This window comes from Microcebus murinus, chromosome 3 (assembly GCF_040939455.1).
Source record: "Microcebus murinus isolate Inina chromosome 3, M.murinus_Inina_mat1.0, whole genome shotgun sequence".
Classification (NCBI taxonomy): domain Eukaryota; kingdom Metazoa; phylum Chordata; class Mammalia; order Primates; family Cheirogaleidae; genus Microcebus; species Microcebus murinus.
In genome coordinates, this window is record NC_134106.1 from 30,721,566 (window position 1) to 30,738,774 (window position 17,209).

General features: G+C 38.0%; 1 protein-coding gene across 4 annotated transcripts in view; it reads left to right on the forward strand.

Moving 5' to 3' along the window:
• Positions 1–15,533, forward strand: part of RMDN2 (regulator of microtubule dynamics 2) — a 64,891-nt gene extending 49,358 nt beyond the window's left edge. For all 4 annotated transcript variants that reach the window (XM_012788455.3, XM_012788457.3, XM_012788454.3 and 1 more), the window contains 3 exons: positions 4,119–4,172; positions 4,261–4,341; positions 15,161–15,533. In XM_012788455.3, the coding sequence (XP_012643909.2) occupies positions 4,119–4,172; positions 4,261–4,341; positions 15,161–15,214 (189 nt within the window). In that variant the 3' untranslated portion in view covers positions 15,215–15,533. The remainder of the gene's footprint in view (positions 1–4,118; positions 4,173–4,260; positions 4,342–15,160) is intronic.
• Positions 15,534–17,209: the final 1,676 nt, after the last annotated feature.

Consider the following 17,209-nt stretch of genomic DNA (forward strand, 5'->3'; position numbering starts at 1 on the left):
ATATATCCACCCATATAATCAACTTCCTCTTGGGCTAACCCCTTCACCATTCTCTGGAACCAGTTATAAAATCTTACAGTTACTAAATGTGTTTTCCTTTCCAGCCTACCTCGTTCAGGTTTATAAAAATACAGAGGAGATCAGCCTCTGAGCTATATTATCCAGCATCTTGTACATGCTAATATTTGTGTTGTATTTCAGGGATGGATTTTATAGACTGAGAGGGAATTTGGAAATCAAGTAGTCTAAAATGGAGAATAGATTTCCTCTCACTTTCCATCTCTAGCCTGTGGCCAGTGGCTGCCTAGAGTGCTATATGAAAAAATAAGTGTTCTGAAATCAAGCACGAGCCCAACAGAAAAAAGTACAGGAAATAAAAGCACAAGAGTCATACGTTTTTTATTTTTTTTTTGTTTAACATGATCTTTTTTGTTTTTTAAAAAGGGAATTAATAGCTTAGGAACTTAACTTATTTAGTTTCACACAATGGCAATCAAAGATTTGATTTAAGATATGAGTGAAGTCTAAGACTGCATCATCCCCATTTCTTCACCTTTTTTCTACCACTGAGAATTAGTTCTCTCATTTTAAATTTTATAAGAATATGGATCATGGTATATTTAAGATAAAATATCTCTATAAAAGGTGCCAAGTTAATTAGCAAGAATGTTATTTGAACTTGAAACTCATTTCCTCATAATGTCAAAGTTGTAATTGGGGATTAGGTTTTCAGAACATTACAAAAGTACCTGAAATAAAACACAGATAAAATCAAAAATGGTAAATGGGCTGGGTGGGGCAGCTTGTGCCAGTAATCCCAGCTACTCAGGAGGCTGAGGTGGGAAGATCACTTGAGGCCAGGAGTTTGAGACCAGCCTGGGCAACATAGCAAGACCATGTCTCAAAAAAAAAAAAGGTAAGTGGCACAATAATGTGTAGAGGTAAAGAGTGAAAATTCTGGAACCAGACTTCCTGGTTAAATATCAGCTCCATCACTTACCAGCTGACTAACTTGGACACGTTACTTAACCTCTCTCTCTCAATTCAGTAAATAACATGCGGATAATAGTATCTACCTCATAGAGGTGTTATGAGGATTATATACATTAATACAAGTAAATTGCTTAGAGTGTGCCTACCACTCAGTAAGCCCCCAATAAAAACTCACAGAATTTTAACTTTGTTAAAACTTAAACATTTCCGCAAACCATCTTGGGGACTCCACCATTTGTTCATGACTTAGACTTCTGAATGAAAGTGTGTTCCCTGGAGTTTGTCAAAAGGGAGTGGGAAGGCATCCGGAATGCTCCTCCCGTATTTACTGCCACAGCTGAGGGTACCGAGGAGCGAGGAGTCTCGCTGCAGAGGGTTAAGGCTGCGTGCGGAGGGACTAAGACATCCGGGAGGTGGAGGAGGGGACCTTGGATCCCACACCCTAGGAGGGGCTGCAACCCCCATCCCCACGGGAGGCCAAGTTGTTGGGACCCAGACTATAGGACTCCTGTCCCCAATCCCTCCCTCCCAGGGGCCAGGAATGTGTCTCCAGAGCCATCCAGTTGGGTCCCACAGAGGTCGAAAGCACTGGCTTTAGTGTCAGACAAATGAAGTTGAGACCTGAGCCTTTTCCTGTCTGAATGACAGGGACACATTTCTTTATTTCTCCTACTCTCAAATTCTTCATCTGTGCAGCGGACGTCATAATATTGATACCTACTCTGTACAGTTTTTGTGGAGATCACATTAAATAATACAAAAAATAATGTAATTTTCTTGGCCCAGAGTCTAGTATGTCAAATGTCCTAACTAAAAATAAATGTTAGCTACTATTATGTTGCTCTTATATCAGGGAAAATCTTGACCTCCACAGCCTCAAAGCATGCAGGGAGGTGATTTTAGATAACTTGTGTAGTCATCTGTGAATCGCCAGTAGGAATTCTTTCAAACTGTAGCGTGCCTCCCACCTCATCTAGAATTCTGGCAGGATTCTCTATGGCAGCAGCTCTCAAACTTGGCTATACATTAGAATCAGCTGGGGAGTTTTAAAAAATGTCAACCCAGGCCACAACCCAGACAAATTGTTTCGGAATCTCTGGCTATATTGAAATATAGTTCATAAGCAATAAATTATACCCATTTTAAGTGCATAGTTCAGTGAGGTTTGACAAATTTATATACCCATGTAACTGCCACCATTTTAAGATACAGAGCACTTTCATCACCCTAGAGAGTTATGTTTGCTCCCTTGCTATAAATTTTCCCCACCCCCTGCCCCAGCTAACAACTGGCCTGCTTTCTGTCACGTTAGCATAGTTTTGCCTATTCTAAAATTTTATGTAAGTGAAATCATATAGCTTGTACTTTTTTGTGTATTTAGCTTCTTTGGCTCAACATAATGTTTTGAGATTCATTCATTTTATTGAGCATATCAGTAGTTCCTTTCCATTGCTGAGTAATAATCCATTATATGGATAGAACCACAATTTGTTTATGTGTTAACCTATTGATGGACATTTGAGTCGTTTCCAATTTGAGGCTATTATTAATACAGATAAATCTTCTGTGAACATTCATATACAAGCTTTTGTGTGGACATATTTTTATTTCTCTTAGGGATTGTTGGGTCATATGGTATGTGTTTTTAAAACTTGATCAGTGTTTTTAAAAGCCTTGAGGCAATTCCAATGGCAGCCAATAGGATGGCTGGAAAACACTGGACCAGAAGATGGGTGTGTGTAGTTACATGATAAGTGTGGCAGTCTTAGGGTGCAGGCTGCCCTGATTGCACCCTCTGTTTGCAATTATATGATCCCTGATTCTCTATTAGTGGCTTCACCAGCTGTAGAGCTTTCTTCTATGTCCTGATATGGTAGAAGGCTGCTGCTTGGGTTATGAAATGTTTTAAAGCAAAACTAATTTATTAAACAGTGTTTATTAAGCATATAACTAGTACCAAGCACAGTGTCAAATACTTAGAACACAGAAATGACCAAAACAGTTCTTGCCTTCAAGGAACTTGGATAGCCAAGACCAAGTGGTTATGTATAATATACTTTGCCAGCTGTAAGGATAAAGAATCTTCTAAGAGCCTCTCTAGAAACTGCTCCTTAATTAGAACATTATACTGACTCATGCTGCCCTCCTTGTAATTCACCCAAGACCTTTGGTAAAAGGTCAGAATCTGCTCCACTTTAGGAATTCAATGTCATTAATAGCCTGTGTTCCTTTGGGCTTTATTTTTTTAACCATGAGAACAAAAAGAGGTGTTCTGATTTATAGTCACTTTAAGTTAATTAAGCATAGGTCTTAAGATATATATGCAGAGTTAAAATGCCAGTATTAAAGAAATAAGATGCTTATGTTCATGCACTGGGCCAAGTTATCCAGAGGGGATGTGGACAGAGCTGGAGTAACCATTGGACACAGAAGAAGGCATCACTGAGCAAAATTCAGTCTAAGTTCCTCTTATTAGGATGGCTGAAGAAATGCACTTACCAAACTAGAAATATTGAAATGGAAATGATTAGGCAAGAGAGAAGAAATAGGAGAACCAGAGCCCATCAGCACTGTGGATGGCTCTACAGTATGTTCAAGGCTCTGGCAAGGACGGAATGTGACAACTTCCTTTAATTGTTTGTGGCTTTACTGTCTCTCCAGCAGGTTCCACACCAGGTCTAGACACTGTTCACCTACTTGGTCTTAAAGAGTTCCACCCAGTCTGGCTCCCCACCCCAGGAGATTTTGTCCTCCTCCTCTCAGAACCCTTACCTTTTGGATTCTGTAGAGATTAAAATGTCCTTTACAAAGGATGTGCTCTCTTAAGATATTGAACCACTCCTCGGCACCCTAACTTGCATTTGCTTTAAAGTATCTCATTGCTTTGCAAGCTTTATGAGGATAGTAATCAATGTTATTTTAATGGCTAAATAATTGCAAAAGCCATGTCTCCACCCAAAAGATACTTAAATTGATAAAAATGATTCAAATGTGAAATAGCCAACCTAAATTCTTGGGGCAATTTGGTTGATAATATTTGATTTATTGAAATATATTCTCTTCCTTTGTGGTTATTGTTGTTGTAATATTGTCCCGTTACTCTCTTGTCTTTTCTCTTAAATCAGGCTGAAGAACTACATCCTGGTTATTCTAATTCCAATTACCTGTACTTGGCAAAGGTAATGAAGACCACTCTTTTAAGGTCACATCGACTCCATTACATAAAAATGTGATTACCTTTAATATGGGTTATTTTTTCACTTCCAGTGTTATACTGCTATTGAGGAAAAACAGAATGCTTTGAAGTTCTGTAATTTGGCATTATTACTTCCTTGTGTTACCAAAGAGGTAAGTCCAGACAGGGACAAGGAGTGCTATTGTCTGCTTAATACTATTCACGTTCAAAATATGAACAACTGGCTTAGATGCATATGGAGTTTTCTTTCTTTACTTTATTAGATTTTACTACTTAATTTATTTTTATTTTTCCAGATTTACTGAAGTATAATTGACAAATAAAGTTGTATATATATAAGGTATACAACAGGATGTTTTGATACACCTATACATTGTGAAATGACTACCATAATCAAGTTTATTAACATATCCATCACCTTCTCTAAGCAGATTTCAAGCATACAGTACAGTATTATTAACTATAATCACATTGTTGTCCTTTACATCTCTGGAACTTATTCACCCTGTGTAACTAAAACTTTGTATCCTTGATCAAAATCTCCTCAATTCTCTTACCCATCTAGCCCCTGGCAACCACCATTCTGCTCTATGCTTCTGTGCTGGAGTTTTCTTTTATACTAAAACATTTTGACTTGGATTTTACATGTACTATAGAGTTTTAAAATGTGTTGTTATCTCTATAAGATAACCTATCACCAGGAAGCCCCTTGAATCTTTAAGGGACATGCACACCATGGGCTAGCAGCTAAAACCTCCTGATGCTTATTAGATATGAAACAGCAGAGAATGAGACAAGCCCCTGTGATGGAGGAGGAACAGCATAATTCTGGGGAGCTGCTGATTAAACTATGTAGGCAGCAAACAGGCTAGACAGGCTGCCTGGCTTAGACCAAGGCGAGGGTCTGGGGGGTCACCATTCTCAGTCCCCAGCTTATAGCAGGGTGTGGCTATCCAAGTTCATGAAAAAGATTCAAAGTATATATTAACATTGTATTGGTTTGGGGACTGCTGCCATTAATGCAAAAGAAACTATCACATTACCTCTCAACCTTATATGCAATAATTCAGGATTCTGGATCTGCTACAACTTTCAGGCATTCTGCAGAGTTAGTAACTCAGTCTGTGCTCCTGGGTGCCATTGTCTAGTATTGTGGGAATGAAAAGAAATTGGTCGATGTTTTCCTGCTCCCTTCTCACACCACCAAACGTTATCATCCTCTCAGTCATAATAGAAAGGAAATGCTTCATGAAAAGCACTCTTCTTTTTCTATATCAGAGCAGTATAGGCTCCAATATTAGTTGTGATCTGGAATACAAACAAATGCTACATGCCTGGCATATATCCAGATAGCTGCAGCTCCAGAGAGAAAGCATGAAGTGCTAAGAAAAGTACAGATACTTGGTTATGTAAATTTGGAAAAGGGAGAAATTGTTTTTACCCAGAAGAGGTCAGGTGGCATCGGAGGTGGACTTTGAAAGATCTATATAATGCGGATGTGTGGGCAAGTATATTGCAAGTTGTGAGCAGAGGCATAGAAGTGAGAAAGCGAAGATTTGTTCACCTGGAGCAGAAGGAGAGGGCAGGGCCGTCATGGCACATAAGACTGAACAGGGAAATGAAATAAGATCTGCCAAGGAACTTTAGGCTTCGAGGGTGCCTGTGTCTCTAAAACTCGTCAGGCTCTGCTGGGCTCTTCCATCACCGCAGGAGCAAGGTCTTGGACTGCTTATCTGTATCTCCCAGATGTTTGGAATTTCCCGCAGAGTCGATTGTCTAGCCCAGCTCTAATCCCTCAGTTGGTTCCATCAGTTATAACAGGAAGTGCAAAATAGCGCAGTCGTAACAGTGGTAGTCTTTCTCCAACAGATAAGAATACTGTATAATTTTTTCAGCAGAAAACAGATTTTGTTCCTCTGGTTGCCTGCTCTGTGTTGGTGACTGGGACCCTATTGTCTCTCACATCTTTCCTGAGTGATGTCAGGTTGGGTTATGTGCAGTCATCTTTAAACTGAATATATGTGCATTCTTACTAGATTATAAGATTACAATACAATATGATAATGAGGTCTAATATCTGGTTTGACATGGAAATGTTTATGCACAAAATTCAGAGCTCTCACGGGAAGGCTAAATATTGATGAGCATCAGGGCTTGGTCCTTGATCTATAAGGCTCCTGTCTGCTCTCCCCTTTCCTCCTCTTCCCTCCCCTAAACTGATCCTCCATGGCTTCAAATGCTGCCTACATGCCAGGGTCCCCCAATTCTTATCTCTAGACCTCTCTTCTGAGCTCCAGACCTGCTTCCCCAACTTCCTACTTGCCATCTCCAGTTGGATGTCTCTCAGACACCTCAAACTTGACTTGTCTTCAGGCCTTTGGAGCTGTTCTTCCTCCATTCCCCCCTTAGTAGATGACGCCTCCATCTACTCAATTGGGAAGCTTGGAGGTCATCCTTAACACCTCCTTCTCCCCTCCGTCCCCCAAACCCAGACATCTACCCCATCACCAAGTTCTCAGATTTCCTCTTCTAAAACATGCCTTGAACCACCCCACTGCTCACCCACGGCTGCTACTGGAAGCACAGCACTGTCCACTTTTCCCTGGACTGCAGGCTCTGAGAGCCTCCCAGCCAGCCTCCCCACCGCTTCCTGGCCTCCCTCCAGGCCACTCTTGGCTTCCAGTAGTAGCCAAAGCGAAAGATTAAACATAAATGTCAACATATCACTTCCCTGCTTAACACCCTTTGCTGTTAGGATGAAGTTCAGAATGTTTAGTGCGTCCTTCAAGGCTCTGATCAGCTCCGACGAATCTCTCCAGCTTCTTTGTTTCCCGCTCTCTCTCCTCCTCTGCACTGTGTTCCTCCCTGCCCTTCACCTTTAGAACACACTGTTCCCTCTTCCTGAGACACTCCCACCCACCCCCTCCACTCCTTTCACCAGCTTTATCCCTATTCATCCTTCAAGCCTCACCATGACTTCCATTTTTTCAGGAAACACCTCCTTGACACCCGCTGGCAAGAAAGCTCCTTACTTTTCCTCCCTATCCCTTAGCACAGCTGTGATTATATAGTTATTATATTTGTGACTGTTCCATGAACGACTGAGTCTGTGAATGTTATTGGTGCGATTGTTCCATGAATCATTGTTCCATGAAAGCAGCAACCAGATCAGTTTCAGTTCCCACTCTGCTCAGTGCTAAGTGTACTAGATAAGCACGTAGTAAGTACTGGTGGAAAGAGTCAAACCACTAATACCACACAAATAAAAATAACAGTGTGAATAGTCTTAATAAAGAGGCATGATGATACATCTAAGAAAGCTGGACACTGTGGAAGTATTTCTGTAATAAACAAAATAGCATGAGCAAATATTTCCCACATTACCTTTTTTCCCCGGTGATGTCTCCATTTGTACTCTTAGCAGTTTTTTTTTAGTAGTAGTAGAGGCACTGTCAGTAATATTTAATTTCTTTTTCAATAAAAAAATGGGACAAACTGAGTTACATGTAATAAACGCCATCTCTATGAAGTTTTTTGAGATTGAAATATTCCCCATTTGTGATTTTGCTGAACAGTTTATTCATTTCCAAAATGTCTAGCAGTGCCACTAATTACAATGAAGACCTAGCCAGCAGTTTTCTCTCCCTCAGGTGAATTTGAAAAACATGTTTGTTTCTTTTCTTATGGCATTTGAACCACCTTTGCTGCATTATAGCCATTTTTAGACATCCCTCCTGTCCCCTATTAGGGAACTCTAAGCTCATCACTCTGCTACTTGATTGACATTGGGAATGTCAGCCATTTTGTCTCCAGAGCCCAGATTCCTGGGTGTAAGCAGCTTTACATTCTCAGAATTTGAAACTACAGTATTCTTATTATTCATGTGGACTTTTCCTAACCCTAGGAAAATAACCTCATATCCCGAGAAACATTCATTTTTTTAAATAAAAGGGATTCCTGTGGCTAAGGCAGTGTGAGAATGATTGCTGAATGAAATAATGAGTTCACTGGCAGCCTGAAAGTTTTTTGCCTGGAGGTAGTATTAAAGTTCATCGACTTGGGGTCTATGGTGAAAGCTCAAATATAAAAAGCTTTATGTAATGTTTTGCTTTATAGTAAGAGATGTGCTAATCTGATTTCAAGGAAAAAAAGAACCTATATTTTAAAATTGCTGTAATACTTTCAAGTGGAATTAATCATCCTTCCAAGACAAACAGATTTATATATAATAGTAAATACAATATACAGAAACAACCACAGGAAGAAATAGATTCCAGGAATGCTCAAAGTTAAGAATACTTCTTCATATTTAGCAAGTAGCATAGCTGTCTTTGAAGTTGCCTGTTGACTAAAGTTCTAAGCTACATTTCCAGTCTGTTTTATGGGTTGAAAATCATCACTTTTATTGGAAAATATTCTTTGTAATAAAATCTTAATCCTGCTTTAAATGTTCTATCTTAATTAAGACATCATATTTGATTATCTTAAGACATTGGCTTTCTCAGGTAGGTTTATAAAATAGAATTTGTCCGTATATATTCACCCTGCCTTCCTATGATAGGATTGCTGCAGCTCAGAGTAGTGAATGAGTCACTTACTGAAATCCAGTAATGTTGTTTCAGTTGTTAAAAATTCCTATTTGCCTGTTTCTTTCTGGTTAGAATTTATTTGCTGCAGATTAACTCATTTGTGCCATTCATGACTGGAGAATATATTTTTTTGTATATTATTTTTAAAAACTAATAGGATGTGCAGACTTTTCCCAGTTTCTAAACAGACATTTTCATGAGTTGCAGGAAGGAAATGGTACTCTGTTTACAACCTTCTATTTATTTCTACACTTTTGACTCTTACCCTCTGGTCATTTGCATGTAAAATATATTATTTCTTAAGATTTCCCAATACATAATAGCCTTGGTTGTATTCTTTAAATCAATCTTAAAAACACCCTAAAGAACTTTCTTAAACCTCCAATTTAACATAAATAAAACTCTCTCTTATTTATCTGAAGTCTTTAGCAGAAAGCATTGATATATTTTTCCAAAACATATTTTTACAACACTTTCAGATTAAATCCATATTTCTGAATGTGTGTGTCAGTGAAAGAAAGAGATTATCTTTACTCATTTGCATTACAAATGTGGGGATATACTCTGCTAGAGGATTGGGATACAAAGAGAAAAATCAGACATAGTCTCCACCACCATGAATTCTGTGGTCTAGTGGGGAAAAGTAGGCGCTGAACAAGTCATAGCAATAAAATGTGAAGAGTGTTATGGAAATGAAAGCACAAAGATTTATGAGAAAATACAACTGGTACTGTAACCTGTGCCAGGGGCTATGAAAGGCCTTCCTAAAGTTTTGCTATGTAATCTGAGATTTTAAGGAAATGAGAATTTAAACCCAGTAGTTTGAATCTTTAAGACTTGCTTGGAGAGTGGAGAGCTTATTAAGAATAGTTTCCTGGTCGTTTTCTGGAGAGAGAAAAGCTGTGAGCTACAGGGCAAGAGTAGTTGAGGCAGGCCCATGAGGAGATTAGCTACTTCTCCCCATGGAGCCAGGTCCCTAAGATAGGGGTCACCACAGAGGATAAGGAAATTGATAGGCAGCAGAGAGAAATAAAAGAATACACAGAGACTAAGGTATAGTTTATAGTTTTATATATATATATGTATATATATATGTGTGTGTGTATATATATGTGTGTGTGTATATATATATATATATATATATATATATATATATCAGATAAAACACAGTGGGAGATTCCTACATATATATGTGTATATATATATATATGTGTGTGTATATATATATCAGAAAAAACACAGCGGGAGATTCCACAACCACCAGCAAAATGGTTAGATTCATACAGGTTTTTATAATCACAGACATCAATTACCAGTCATCAGGGTAACATATTTGCATATCAGGGAATACAGTTGCTAGAGGATACAGGTTGTGGGTTAGGGTCAAAAGTCCTCTCAAGGGGCTTCTAAACTATCTAGGTGAACAAACAGGTAAAAAGTCTTTCAGGGCCTAGTTTCTAAGTTCTAAGAAGTAGTTCTCAATTAACAAAGGTAAAACAAAGGAGGTATAGTGACTCAGTATATCTTTGATTAGTTATGGTGAACTTAAAGGTAGACAGACAGGAGAGAGCAGGAAGCCCATCATTAATAAAGGTCGTTTATAACCACCAGTGTGCTTCACTGGGCAAAGGCCACTCATTGTCTCGGGCTCCCATCCTGTGGGCCACGTTTGCCTTGTCTTGTCTTTCAAGACACAGGAAAGCTCACAGATTTTGAGATACCGGGAAGCCTTCCTGGAAAACATCCCCACCGGAGATCTGAGAGCTCTCCCATGCTGGCAGCCTCTAATAAGTGAACCATTGAGTCCACACATTCCTTCAGGGCAAAACCCTGCAAACTCCTGTTTCTGTCTTTAATATAGTAATATTGGGTTATACAATAGAATAATGATCTTATGAGCCACATTTCATTAATTCCTCAATCATATTTCCCCAACACTGAGCTCCAGAGTATAGGGACACCACCCTCAATATCAACATGGTTTTGTTCAGGTTTCCATCTATTCAAGTTCTGCTTTTTTGATTAGTGCTCAGATTGTCCCAGGATGAGAGTACGGAGAAAGACAGGTGGTGGCTGAGTTCTTGACAGTGCAATCACAGGAAATGATAACCTTTGAGGACATGGCTGTAGACTCTACTCAGGAAAAGAGGGCCCAACTCAGAGGAAGCTGTACAGAAATGTGATACTGGAGAACATCAAACACGTGGTCTCCCTGGGGTCTCCCCTGTGAAAATCAGATGTGATCCTGGCTGATGCAAGGAAAGGAGATATGGAGGGAAGGAAGAGGATTTTCCCAAAGCCAGAGTCCAAGCAGGAAGGTCTTAAAAACAAAGACAGAACTTCCATGCAGAATATCAACAGGACAGAACCATCTAACAGCATGTCAATAGTAAGATTCATGAGAGTGAATCCTGTTCCTTCACATTCGAGTGAAGGGGAATGAGCTAAATTAAGAATACAGCACAATCACATGACTGTAATTTGAGGTGAGAGAAAGTGCGCTATCTCAGTTCAAAGGTTTGGATAGTTTGAATTTGGAGAGGCAAGGAATAACCTAAGCTCAAAACCATAACTTGAGTTCTTACAAGAGGGCAATTGAATAAATATAACCAATATATCAAGTGCTTGAAACATAATGAAGACCTCAATGTTAATCAGATAGCTATGCAGCTGACCTGCTATAAAGGAGGAAACTTCTGTACACGAAAGAGAGTAACACACTGCATGAACGTTACCAACGTGGGAGACTTTAACTGGAGACTATCACTGAATGCTTGACATGGAATTCATATGTAGAAAAATAAATGAATGGATGAATGAATGTGAGCAAACCTTCAACAGCCTTTTTATCTATCTCCTCAATAACAGAGATTTCACACTGGAGAGGAGCTCTTTAAATATAATGAGTGTAAAGACATTATCACAGCTCAGCATCGACTCAACATGTATTCCCAGACTGAAGAGAAACCCGATAAATGTAATGAATGTGGAAAACACTTGAGCCAGAGAACTAACTTTTATTCATACCAGAACTCACACAAGAGAGAAAACCTTTGTAATCGATGTGGAAATGCCTTCAGTAGCCATTTATTCTTTTAAACAAAATGAGTGAATTAACACTGGAGAGAAACCATACGAATGTGATCTATGTGGGGAAGCCTTCAGTTCATGCTCTAACCTCAGTCATAATGAGACAATGCACACTGGAGAGAAACCCTACAAATGTAAAGAATTGGAAGAGCCTTAAGCCTCAGCTCTAACCTTTATAGACACAAGAGAGCTTCTACGAGAATAAACCCTACAGCTTTCAGGCAAAGCTCAAACCTTGAAGTGCAGAAAACACATTAAAACAGGAAAAAAGTGGCAAGTCTTTACCAAGAAGAAGCAGCCTGTTAGGAAACATGAGATAATTCATGGTGGACAAACAATTCTATGAAATAAACATGAGGATTCCTTTTCTCATGAAGCACCTCTGCAGGACATGTGAGGACTCACATTAGTCATGAATGAAAGTCTTTATTGATTATATATACATTAGTTAACCTTGAAGTTATCACATTGGGAAGATTCCCAGGCCTCAAGTCAGTGTAGAAATAGAGTTTACATAACTCACACTGAAAAAGAAAACTCTATCAAGAACCCCTTAGCACACAATTCAACAAATGATTTAGACTTTTGTCCAATGACATATTACTGGAAAAACATGTAGCATAGAAGTGTAGAATTGTGATGCTTTCTTGGAAATATTGAATATAGAATTTGGTAATACTTAATAAGCAATGAGATAACCCCTCTTTAATAGATTAATGCTAGTGAATATGTATACAGTAAAAGTTGTTGATGAAAAATGTAATCCCTTGATATTTATCTTTTTAAAACCCCATAAAACATTCTGCTGAGTAATTGGGCCATTTTTCCTTTAGTAGTCCATCACTGTTATCAGTTGATCAGTTTCTATTTTTCATACATCTCCAAACATATATACAAAGATTCTGTTCAATCAGAAAATAACTTTAATGTAACTAAAAAATGTAGAACACAAAGTGATGTGTTCTATTATGTTAGTGATGAAATATGTATCTATACAGCAAGGGTGAATGGAAACATGAACAAATATCATGACAGTATCAAATATCCTAGAGGATCTGGAAGCAGGTAGTACACAGGCCCATACTTTATGAAATACCAGAAAACAGATGAATGCTCAAAACTGAGAAATATGATGCATAAAAGCACTGAATCAAGTTTACAATATAACTGAAATGTTGAGTACTAGTGGGAGAGAAGACATGAAAGCCTTATATGCCTTTTTCGTAAAGGCAAGAGAAAACCACTGGAGGGTCTTATGCAGTAGATAACATAGTGAGATTTTTAGAAGAGTGCAGTGGCCACGGCGGTGTGGAGACTGTCAGCTGGGAGTGGAAAGAAGCAAAACTGGAAGCAGGAGTATCATTTAGGTAGCTACTGCAATGACACAGATGTGGCATGGTAGCCTGGACTGAGATGATGGCAATGAGAGGATGGCAAGAGTAGAGGACAAATTCAACCAAATTATAAGTCGTATTCTCTACAAGACTTGGAGATTGATTATTGAGGGAGAAGGACTCAAGGGTGACCTCTTGGTTTCTAGCTTGGGAAACCATCCAGGGTAGATGGAGGTGCCCATTATTGACACAAGGAATAGAGGAGAGCCAGGTTTGGTAGAAAAGGTGAATTCAGTTTTGGAATGTCGAGTTTGTATTTGCGAGATTGGATATATAGCATAGTAGTGATGTTTGAAGTCACAACTATGGAAGAGATCACCCAAAGAGGTTATGTAGTATGTGAAAAGCAGAGTGCAGAGGATCAATCCCTGAGAAACACCAAAATAGTGGAATGAGGGGAGGAAGAGGAAACTGCAAGTGAGACTGAAGGAAGAGAAGACAGGGCCTCAGAAGCCAAGGGATGGTGGAAGTGATAAGCTCTGTCACATGCTCTGGAGAAGACATGCAAGCAAGGGACTGGAATGAGTCTGTTGGAGTTAATTGATGTGGATGTCATTGATGATCTTAACCAAGACTGTTTCAGTAGCATAGTGGGCAGAGAGACCAAAGTTCAGAGCAACCAGAGGTGCAGTCAGTACACGTAGATACCCTCCCAAAGAATCCCATGGGGAAGACAGAAAAGATGTAAAGTGGAAGTTAAAGGGATGCTTGAGTTGAGGAATAGTTTACTATAGATGGGAAATATAACAACACATTGAAAGGATGATGAGAAAGAGCCAACAAAAAAGGAAACATTCAGTAAAGACTGGAGAGGGAGGAGATAATTGATAGAATAAGCTCCTGAGGAAGTCAGAGAGGATCTTGGAGCACCTATGTCATTCTTCTATAAGAAATCGATTCCTAGATATCGAAAATTGTTACTGTGTTCCAGTATCTAACCATTTATTTAGCAGACATTTATTTAGGGCTATCTAGGTGCCAGGCACTAAGATAACCCAACAGTTACAAAGATAAACATGGATCCCAATACCTGGAATTATGGATTTTTTTATAAGTTCTTTTAAGTAACACACAAATATCCTAAATACCATTGATCTTATTTTCTCACAACCTCCAGTAAATACTGTTTGGGAGAAGGTAGACTTCTAGTTTATAACCACAGTAGAATCAGTGTTTTAATGTTTATGATCAAAACTGTTGACAAACTTCTAATTTTTAAAAAATCTACCTAACAGCTACTTCCCAATATTTACCTTATCCCATTTTCTTCATCTGATTACTTTAAGTTGTTACATTCCTTAAATCCTTTCTGATAGGTGCTCAGTAAATGTTTGTTAAATGTAAAAATACATTAAAGTACCCAGCCATCTGAATTTACTGTCATTCTTTCTAACTTCCACATTTGTTATAAAGAAATAACAATACATGTGGTGTCCTATAAGATATATTACGTGATTTTTAATGTTAAATATAAGCTACCTGATAAAGTCAATAATGAAATATATGTTGTCTGGTTCTTACAGCAGAATCTCAGATTTCTTCAAATCCTGCTGCTAGGGCCAGGGCTTCTTCACATCTCATAGTCGAAAAGGAAAACAATAATGTTGTTAGTGCAAAGGTGAATCCATTGTGTCAGCTTATAGGAAAGACTCTCTCCTTCCAAAATCCCACCACTCCAGATGTGGGTGGGTGTACTATCCCAGAAATAGCTGTCCACATAACCTGCATTCTCATGGATCTAGATCATGTCTGGTTCTAAGAAATCCACAGTTTCTTTGTAATGGTCTTTCAGAAAATATGCCTACACTCAACAAAAGTCTGTTAGAAAGTACTCGAGTGTCAAGATGAATGCCTGAAATTTCATTGTTTTTTTGTTTGTTTTTGTATTTTCTTTATAGGATAAAGAGGCACAGAAAGAGATCAAAAAAATAATCGCTTCCTTGAAGAGGTAAATAAAAGAACTTGCTCTTCAACAAATCAGATGTGGTCTACTAAAATTTAAACTAATCAAAATTGTGTTTTTATTATCCCTTTTTTCTTTTTTGATGTAAGGGTAAATGAGCTCAGATTTGAAGGTAAAACCACGTTTCTCCAGAATGCATTCCACTAGTAGCACTACAAAGCTAATCATGTTATTTGGAGAATCTATTTACTGTAATGTCAGTACATAATAATCTATAGGCATGTATGCTTTATATTTTTCCTATCAATAAACAATAGCCTTCAGAATATTTCTTTAAATAAAATATTTAAATCAATATAATAAATGAACCCTCGTGAGTATTTTATTGTCATTTCAATGGAAACTCTAAAACAAAATAATTTTATTGATGTGAATAAAAAATGGAAAAATCGGCAAAGAACATGAATGAGTTGTTGGCAGAAGAAAAAAAAAACAAAAGAAGAAATATATTGTAACTAGTAATCAAAGAAATGTGAATAAAATTACCACAAAATACTACTTTACCATCAAATTATCAGGATTTTTTTCTTCTTTCAGGAAACATTCAGTGCTGCCAATATTGCCATGAGATGGAACATTCTCATACAGTGTTAGTGGAAGCATATTTTGGTACAAACCTTGCTAAAACTTATCTAGAGCCTTTAAAAAGTATTAACTCTTTAATCTTATAATTGCATTTTACGGAAATAGTCCTAAAGAGAAAAGTATAATGATTTATGTATAAATGTTCATAATAGCATAAGACTATGTCCAACATTAAGAAAGCAGTTAACCACATTAGAATATAACTACAAGAGAATATCATTTTGACATTAAAATAATTACAAAAATTATATAGGGAAATGCACAGAACACTTATGTAAGTACAAGACAAAGTAGTACATATATGTAATCTCAACTGTATGAAGATGCGCACAGAACATCCTCTGGTAGGAAATACTTTAAAATGGTAGTAGTTTATATTTCTCTGGGGCTGAGTTTTATTCTCTATATTTCCCAATTTTTAATAATAAACTAAAATGAATTTTTTTAAAAATTTGAATTTAACTAGCAGTAATCTATAAAGACTCCCTGAACCAGCCTCATCCTGGAAATTAGAGTAAGACTTGGATTTCCTATTTGCTATCCCAAATACACACACACACACACACACACACACACACACACTGATATTATTCAAAATGCTCCATGGGAGCAACTCATTCCAACAGAGAGTGGTATAAAGACGTCCTCTAGGAATTATAAAGAATGTTAATAGTGGGACTTGGGACTCATAATTGAAAACTGACATAAGATCTAATCAATGTTCATTTATTTTAACAAAATTCATATTTGGTTCTTGTAATCAGTATGTCTTCAATGGACAAGTTGGTGTCCATTGATTGGGTGATCAGTATAGTAGTTTCTCAGTAAGGACCTGACCTAATAGAGGTGTAATACTCTTACCTCAATCTTCAGAATATTAGGAATTTCTGACACATTCGGCAGTTTCTCCACAGAGTGTTAACAGAGGGGATCCCCATCTCCATCATGGTAATACCCCTTCAAATTAGCACTAGCACTCTGTTGTATGCGCCATTCTAGAGTTATACCATCATCTCCGTAGTCTTCATCAAACCATATAATCAAAGAAGCTATGTGTGTTCCTGCCTTCTAAAAGCTGAGTATTTTTCTTGAATGACAGGATTATATGAAGAATATTATACTTACTCCAGGGGATTTCACACAAAGTGAGCCGTGTGGACTCTAGTTTTCTATGGTTAGTTCACTCACCAATCAGGCTGGTTGACCTTCGAGAAGACAGAATAGCTGCAGGGTATTCCTGAAATGAGGATTTCTCCTGCTGGATCACTAAGGCCAAGCTAATGGCACACCCTCCACTCACAAATGAAATACACAAACTGCTAGCCTCTCAGGAGACTTTGTGCACCACTTTGGAATGGGAAAGTTCCCATCTAGAACTTTGAATATATTCAATTTCAAA